Consider the following 8,450-nt stretch of genomic DNA (forward strand, 5'->3'; position numbering starts at 1 on the left):
ATTGTCTGAGGTATATGAGAAATGCAATTATGCAGCCTTGGAGACTTCCTCCTTTGCTGAAGCAGTAAAGTATGAAGAATGGAGATTGGCAATGCAGGAGGAGATTGATATGATAGAGAAAAATAATACTTGGCAGCTTGTGAACAGACCTGAAGTAAGAAATGTGATAGGGGTGAAGTGGATTTTCAGGACAAAGTTGAATCCTGATGGCTCTATTTACAAGCACAAGGCTAGACTTGTTGTCAAGCGATATTCACAGCAAGCTGGTGTAGATTATGGTGACACGTTTGCACCAGTTGCAAGGCATGAAACTATAAGGTTGCTATTAGCTTTGGTTGCTAACTTGAAATGGGAAGTGTATCACTTGGATGTAAAGTCAGCATTCTTGAATGGTGAGCTGCAGGAGGAGTTATTTGTTGAGCAACCAGAAAGGTTTCAGGTTTCGAGGATGGAGAACAAGATTTACAAGTTACAAAAGGCTTTGTATGGCCTGAAACAAGCTCCTAGAGCCTGGTACAACAAAGTAGACTCACACCTGCTGCATTGTGGTTTCACAAGAAGTGAAAATGAAGCTACACTCTATGTTAAAAGGTTTGAAACTGGAGAATTGTTAATCTTATCTATCTATGTTGATGATATGTTAGTAACTGGAAGTAATTCAAGAAGGAAATGGAAGCTGTATTCGAAATGTCAGACTTGGGGCTTATGACCTACTTTCTAGGGATGGAGATTAGCCAATCATCGACTGGCATCTTCATTTCCCAAAGAAAGTATGCACTTGATTTGTTGAAGAAGTTTAATATGGAAAGATGTAAATCTGTTGCTACACCTCTGGCTCAAAATGGAAAGCTGTCAAATGCAGAAAAGGGTGAAGATGTGGATCCTAACCATTATAGAAGTTTGGTGGGAAGCCTCTTGTATTTAACTACTTTAAGACAGATATCATGTTTGCAGCAAGTGTGTTGTCCAGGTATATGCAATCACCTGGTCAGGTTCATTTAGGGGCAGCTAAAAGAGTCCTAAGGTATGTCAAAGGTACTTATGATTCTGGAATTTGGTATACAACAGCAGAAAATGGAAAGCTGTAAGGGTTTTCTGATAGTGACTGGGCAGGATGCCTTGATGACATGAAAAGCACCACTGGTTATGTATTTTCTATGGGTTCAGGAGTTCTTTCATGGGTTTCAAGGAAGCAAGATGTTATTGCTCAGTCAACTGCAGAAGCATAGTACATAGCTGCTGCTGCTGCTGCTAACCAAGCCATTTGGTTAAGGAAGGTTTTGGCAGATTTGTTTCAAACTCAACAGGAAGCTACTGTCATTCAAGTTGACAATAAATCAGCCATTTCAATGACTAAAAATCCAGTGCAACATGGGCGTACAAAGCACATAAATGTCAGGTTTCATGCCATCAGGCAAGCTGAAAAAGAAGGTGAAGTGCAGCTGATTCATTGTAGCTCAGAAAACCAACTTGCAGACATTATGACTAAGTCACTTGCAGCTGGAAGGTTTGAAGATTTAAGGGTCAAACTGGGAGTCTCCAAGAAAAATCATGAGGAGGAGTGTTGAAGTTAGGTTTTTCTAGATACTACTAAGTTAGGTTAGAATATTTGTAATGATATTTGGTTATGGAGAGTTAGTAAAAAGGAATGGATGTCCTTGTTTTATGAAAAGTTTTTTGTAAGGGTTGCTAAAGGGAAAGTTGTAATAGGTATGGCCCCTCCTTAAATCATGGGATTATGTCTTTTGTGTATATATATCAGCAAGTATCAATGAGGCATTATTTAAGTTCTGAAAAACAGGAAAGTGTGTGCTCCTTCCTTTCTATGCTATAATTCTAACACCAATCCTAGCAAGTACCAACCCTTGGCAATCTCTCCTCTCTGGCTGGCTGCTGTTCAGTTTTAAAAACATTGGTTTCTACCTAGTTTTGTTTACTTCTCTTTGGTACTTCTAGAAGTCGCAAGCTATATATATATATATATATATATATGAAGTAAAATCAATCAAACCTAGACAAAGACAAATCTTCCATTAAGTTAAAAATAGATGGTCTCTATATATGAGTTACATATATATAACTGTTGGCAAAATCCCTACCTAGTGAAGGTCATTGGTAACCCACCCAAACACCAAACTATATGTTACCAATTCTCTTTCCCGACCAAATCTGGCCTTTAAACCGACAACACAATAATATTTAATTAATTGTCATAACAAATCTAATTAATCTCACTTCCACAAAAGTACTGAGACAAACATATAAAATGAAAAAAAAAACAGCAAACATATCCGAAAGCCCGACGAGCTCAGGACCATTCCATTGTACACTACTAGGAAGTATCGCATGCTAGCTGCCACTTGTCAAAAGCTTAATCCTGTGCCCGTCAGAAAAGAGCCCCAAAACGACGTCGCACATCAACCCATGCACAATAGAAGGCTAAATAGCCTGAATTATATATATATATATATATATACATACACACACACACACAAACGCGACAAACTTGAGAGGTATCATCAAAATGGTAGGGGAAGGACCAGATTGAAGCCAGCATGTAGTAGTTCTATGGTGGTGAAGGTGATGAAGAAAAAAGACCACCGCCACAGCCCCGCCGCCGCCGGCGATCCTGCACTTTTCCGAGGATTTGGGCGGTGAACTACATTTGCACCTCCATAAGATCCCTTCCCTTTCCGTCCAGATCTCCGGACAACCTCTCCTGCCTCTAACAATTGCCTTTTCCCACAGAACCAAGAACCTGAATATATACATGCATACATATATACATATAATGGCATCTCAATATACATGTGTGTATATATACATATATAGATAGATAGATAGTGGGAAAATGAGGCGAAGAGACAAGCCATGTGGCTGAGCTTCTTACCATCATCATTCACTTGCTGCGAGGGGGGGAAATCCTTGGCTGTAGCCGTGGAAAGTGTTTCATCATCAAGAGCCAAGCTTGAAAGGGCTTGAGCACAAAAGAATATGACAAACGGCATTAACCCAACAAATTTTCTCTTCATTTTCCCAGGAAACTGTAGGAGGAGAGGGATGTGCCCTGTTTGGCTTGCTGAGAGATCACTAAATGGAGCTTGCAATTACTTCTTACGCAGAGACAGGGAAAGAAAATATTAAAAGGTTGCTTCTTTGAAGAAAGAATCCAAAAGGATTGGTGGCTCCCATTATGACAGCCAGGGCAAATCCTCAAGGGCCAATTCTTTATAGAATTAGCCCCTCATAAACCTCTCTCTCTCTTTCTCTCTCTCTCTCTCTCTCTATGTATATTTATTGTAATGTGGAGTGATATATATGTATGTGTGTATAATTACAGGAGGCTGTGTAGTATCAGGCATAAAGAACATGATACTACACTGGATTTAACAGATGAGAGATTGTGTTTGGTTCTTCTTGACGTTATTCACTTAAAAATCAAGCTAATAGACAGGTGGCAGGGATCAGTGTTCTCAAATCCATGTTTAAAGTGGCTTTGAGCTGGTTGTTCTTTCTCATTTCCATGGCATGAAAAGACCATGTCATGTCTTCTGATTCACTTAACTATATAAAGATCTCATGATTTGTTATTATAAAATTATCATTATTATATTTCATAAAAAATTATAAAAATATTCATTTGAGAGTATAAGTTTTAATAGAAATCATATGTTATGTAATTAAAGAAATCAAATTAAAATTTAAAAATTGTACCAAAATGTTGTGAACATTTTATAAAAGAATATCACTTTTCTTGTGTAATGCCAAAGCTGAAAAGGGAGTGCTGAAGGAATAAGGGATAAAGCTAATTAAATTAATGTGGGCGATGGGTGTCAGTCACAGTCACATTTACTGAATAAAATTAAGAGAATTGGATGCCTTGATGACTATCAATGTCATCAACTTCACTCTCTTTAGTCTTTTACCAATCCTAGTCTGAATATTGTACATCAATCAAGCCCAGCAAAGCCTCTCAATTGTATATTCCCCTTGAAGCAACTTCCCTCCCTCATGAGTCATGATGTAATATTACAACATAAAAGGGGGAATGAGATCTTGGACAACTGGATCTTCTGCTTTCAATTGATAAAGGGTACCCCAATATGTAACATGCGTCACGCACAATATATATATTTATATATATTTCTTGTTTACTTTAACATGGTACTATTTTAATAAGCTTTTATTAAAATAATATTATTTATTTAAAGAAAAAAAAAACAAACTCAAAGACTAGTCATTTATTGATAACAAACTATAATTTTTTTTTTTACATAGAGATGTCACTTAGCATGGCCTCTGCTCCCTCAAAGCAAGAACAAACTGGAATGTTTGATTGCGTAGCCAAAGGCCAAAGGCCAACTTCTGAAGCGCTTCAGTCAACTTCCTCAATCTTAGGCCCGGCACCGGCACCGGCCCCTCCGGATCCTGAGGCGGCGCCCATTGGCACGTCACCGCCGGCGCCTCCCTGATATATCTTGGCGATGATGGGATTGCAGAGATTCTCCAGCTCCTTCAACTTGTCCTCGAATTCATCCACTTCAGCCAACTGGTTTCTGTCCAGCCAATCGATCGCCTCGTCGATGGCCTTCTCGATCTTCTGCTTCTCCTCCGGGGCCATATTCCCGGCAATCTTCTCGTCCCTCAGTGTGTTCCTCATGCTGTAGGCGTAGTTCTCCAGCGCGTTCTTCGCCTCCACCTTCTTCTTCACCGCCTCGTCCTCCGCCTTGTACTTGTCGGCGTCCCTCACCATCTTCTCGATCTCCTCCTTGCTCAGCCTCCCCTTGTCATTCGTGATCGTGATCTTGTTCTTCACGCCGGCCGTCTTGTCCTCCGCCGACACGTTCAGAATCCCGTTCGCATCGATGTCGAAACACACGTTGATCTGCGGCACGCCCCTCGGCGCCGGCGGGATCCCGGCTAGCTCAAATTTCCCCAGGAGATTGTTGTCCTTCGTCATCGGCCTCTCGCCTTCATAAACCTGAATCAGAACGCCGGGCTGGTTATCAGAGTAGGTGGAGAAAATCTGCTCTTTCTTGGTGGGAATGGTGGTGTTCCTCGGAATCAAAACCGTCATGACGCCGCCGGCAGTCTCGATGCCGAGGCTGAGCGGAGTGACATCCAGCAAGAGCAAGTCCTGAACCTTCTCGTTCCCTTCGCCAGTGAGAATCGCCGCCTGCACAGCGGCGCCGTACGCCACCGCCTCGTCGGGGTTGATGCTCTTGCAGAGCTCTTTCCCGTTGAAGAAATCCTGCAAAAGCTGCTGAACTTTCGGAATTCTCGTCGACCCGCCTACCAAAACAACTTCATGAACTCGACTCTTGTCTATCTTTGCATCCCGAAGACACTTCTCCACCGGCTCCATACATTTCCTGAACAAATCCATATTCATTTCCTCAAACCTCGCTCTGGTTATGGTAGCGTAGAAATCGATCCCTTCGTATAAAGAATCGATTTCGATAGTGGTTTGAGTGGTCGAAGAGAGAGTTCTCTTGGCTCTCTCGCAGGCCGTTCTAAGTCTTCTCAGAGCTCTGGCGTTCCCGCTGATGTCCTTCTTATGCTTCCTCTTGAACTCGGCGACGAAATGGTTGACCAGCCGATTGTCGAAGTCCTCGCCCCCCAGATGAGTGTCGCCGGCCGTGGCCTTGACTTCGAATATCCCCTCCTCGATCGTCAGCAACGAGACGTCGAACGTGCCGCCGCCGAGGTCGAAAATCAGGACATTCCGTTCGCCGGATTTCGAACCCTTCTTGTCGAGCCCATAGGCAATGGCAGCGGCCGTCGGCTCGTTGATGATCCTCAGGACGTCAAGCCCGGAGATGGCTCCAGCGTCCTTGGTGGCCTGTCTCTGGGAGTCGTTAAAATACGCCGGGACAGTTATCACCGCTTTCTTGATCTTCTGCCCCAGATAAGCCTCCGCGATTTCCTTCATCTTGGTCAGGACCATCGACGAGATCTCCTCGGCGGCGAACTGTTTCTCCTCGCCCTTGTAGGTGACAACGATCATGGGCTTGTCGGCGGGGCCGGCGACGACCTTGAAGGGCCAATGGCGCATGTCGGCCTGGACAGAGGGGTCGGAGAATCGCCGGCCAATGAGGCGCTTGGCGTCGAAGACAGTGTTGTGGGGGTTCATCGCGACCTGGTTCTTGGCGGCATCGCCGATGAGACGCTCGGTATCGGTGAAGGCGACGTAGGAAGGGGTGGTCCGGTTGCCCTGGTCGTTGGGAATGATCTCGACGCGATCGTTCTGCCACACCCCGACGCAGCTGTAGGTCGTGCCCAGGTCAATTCCGATGGCCTTGCCTTCGCCCTTGGACGCCATTGATGCTCAAAAGACTTGCAGAAAGAGAGAGCGGGAGTTCGAAATGAATGTGATGGAAGAATGCAGCGATTGATTTCGACTTTCGAATCTTGATCTGAGTTAGGTTTGTTGGTGATAAAGACATGAGTACATATATATAGGTATGGGTTGAAGGGTCGGGGTGGTTCGAGAGAGAGCCGCCATTGTCGAAGCAGCTTCTCCATTCTTCTTCTTCTGTGTGTCCTTTTCCGGTTATTACTTCTTCGAGGCTTCTGGAGAGCGCGGGAGTTGTATAAGTACAGTTGGGGTTAATGTGTTGGGCTTCACGAGTGATTCACAAGCCCAGCCCAAAGTAATCAATGGACTTGTGACTTGATTTGAGTTTATTCCGTCTAATTTAATCCATTTGATTTGGTTTATTTTTGGGGCAAATTTGCATGCACCTTTCAAACACATCTCATTAGTAAGAAATGAAATTAATTAAATTAAGAGTATCCTTAATTTAATTTAATTAACCCCATCTTTTAACAAGTTGTCTTGGTAATTTTAAAAAGGTTTGGGAATCCAATTTAGCGAAAACAAAATTTAGGAGTTGTTTTCAAGTCAAACGCCTAAAGTTTAAATGTATACGATCAATTTATTTAATGATGCTAGTATCGAAAGAGGGGTTGTGCCTAATTTGAAAAAGTTCATAGACCTATTTATTAAAATATAAAGTTTAGTGAATATCTAGACCAAAAATCTAAAATTTTAAAAATATACTATACATTTACCTTATTTTTTCTAACTTGATTCAAGTCTCATTTAAAAAAAAAAAAAAAAAAACTACACTTGATTGATATTGAATTTGAAAGACCCATGAAGTTATTTTGTACTTAAATCATGTAATATTGAACTTTGAGTCAAAGGACCCAAAGTCCCTTAAAATTTTGTTATGGAGCTATTTTATGCTTAAAATCACGTAATATTGAACTTTGAGTCAAAGGATCCAAAATTGCTTAAAATTTTATCACAAACCTATTTTGTTAGTGTTGTACCCCTTCCTTTCTTTTTAAAAGAGTTCTTTAAAAAAGAGGAGTCCTTGAAGAGAAGACTACATAGGCCTTTTAGCAGCTTTTGGTATACTCTTTTCGAAAGTCTCTTGGAGGAGCCTCGAAGCAACATCTCCAAAAGGCTAACAAGGAATCATACATGTGTCTCAATCAACCATTGAGATATGAACTTTTATAAAAGACAAGACATAATATCTGAATATCTAATAACCGAATCTTGTCTCTTTCAAATTTTTCTTTAAGGAGTCTTTTACATTTTTTCTCGCGATTTTTTCCTTTTTCACATATTGACTTGATCGTCAAAAGGTCTTTGCGGGAGATCCTTTCTATAAGCCTTCTAATCTTTGTCGTGTGTTGCAGTTCTTCCGAAAGCTGAGCCCAGTTATTCTTCGTCCCTCCAAGAGAGCCCTTATTCTCTCCGAGTCCTTTTAAGCACTTTCTCGAAAAAGACCTCTTCTTTTTTCGGAAACCGATCAATTTCTCTCTAAGGGGTGTATCAAACCTCTTCCGAAAGCCTTTTCTCGCATTCAGGCTTTAGGCCAGTTGCACCTTTCCGAGAGAAGCTGTTTCTCCGAGCGTCATACCTCTCTCTGAGACACTATTCATCTCCGAAGAGATCCATCCGAAAGGCATTTTCCAACCTTTTAGCATCCCTTTTCTCTCAGAAAGCCTTCTCTTCAAGATAGCCCTTTTAGTGGTGGTACTTTTGGAGACCGATAACTCACTTGGCTTCATACGATGATTTCTCTCATCTTCAAAAAATTTCTATTATTATATTTTTACAACAACCATCCTTAATAACGTAATATACATTTTATAAAATAATACACTCTATACCCTCGGAATTTACCCTAAATGCAAATGATACCCTTAAAACTTAAAAAGAATAATAATAACCACTCTCTTGACATTACAAATTTTGTGTGGCTGCTAAATTTTTTTAAATACCCAAATTACCTTCTCACTCTTGCTTTACCACATCGGCTCATCCCTCCCTCGACCAAACCGTCCGTGCCGTTGAAGAGCAAAGAGGCGCCAACATTGCCGAACGAAGAAAGAGACGATTCGCCGCCGCTTACTTGGTCTTCATCGTCTGC

At 41.8% G+C, this 8,450-nt stretch overlaps 2 protein-coding genes across 2 annotated transcripts; both read right to left on the reverse strand.

Moving 5' to 3' along the window:
- Positions 1 to 2,175: 2,175 nt before the first annotated feature.
- On the reverse strand, positions 2,176 to 3,272 carry LOC127790556 (uncharacterized). The gene is made up of 2 exons (XM_052320116.1): positions 2,891 to 3,272; positions 2,176 to 2,758 (listed from the first exon to the last, which is right to left on the reverse strand). The coding sequence occupies exons 1-2, from the start codon at positions 3,030 to 3,032 to the stop codon at positions 2,520 to 2,522; spliced, it is 381 nt and encodes a 126-aa protein (XP_052176076.1). The 5' UTR covers positions 3,033 to 3,272; the 3' UTR covers positions 2,176 to 2,519.
- A 1,050-nt stretch (positions 3,273 to 4,322) lies between these two features.
- On the reverse strand, positions 4,323 to 6,492 carry LOC127791233 (heat shock 70 kDa protein-like). The gene has a single exon (XM_052321091.1). It carries the CDS (start codon positions 6,320 to 6,322, stop codon positions 4,376 to 4,378), a length of 1,947 nt encoding a protein of 648 aa, XP_052177051.1. The 5' UTR covers positions 6,323 to 6,492; the 3' UTR covers positions 4,323 to 4,375.
- Between the last annotated feature and the right edge of the window lie 1,958 nt (positions 6,493 to 8,450).

The sequence above is a fragment of the Diospyros lotus genome, chromosome 14, assembly GCF_014633365.1.
Source record: "Diospyros lotus cultivar Yz01 chromosome 14, ASM1463336v1, whole genome shotgun sequence".
Taxonomy (NCBI): domain Eukaryota; kingdom Viridiplantae; phylum Streptophyta; class Magnoliopsida; order Ericales; family Ebenaceae; genus Diospyros; species Diospyros lotus.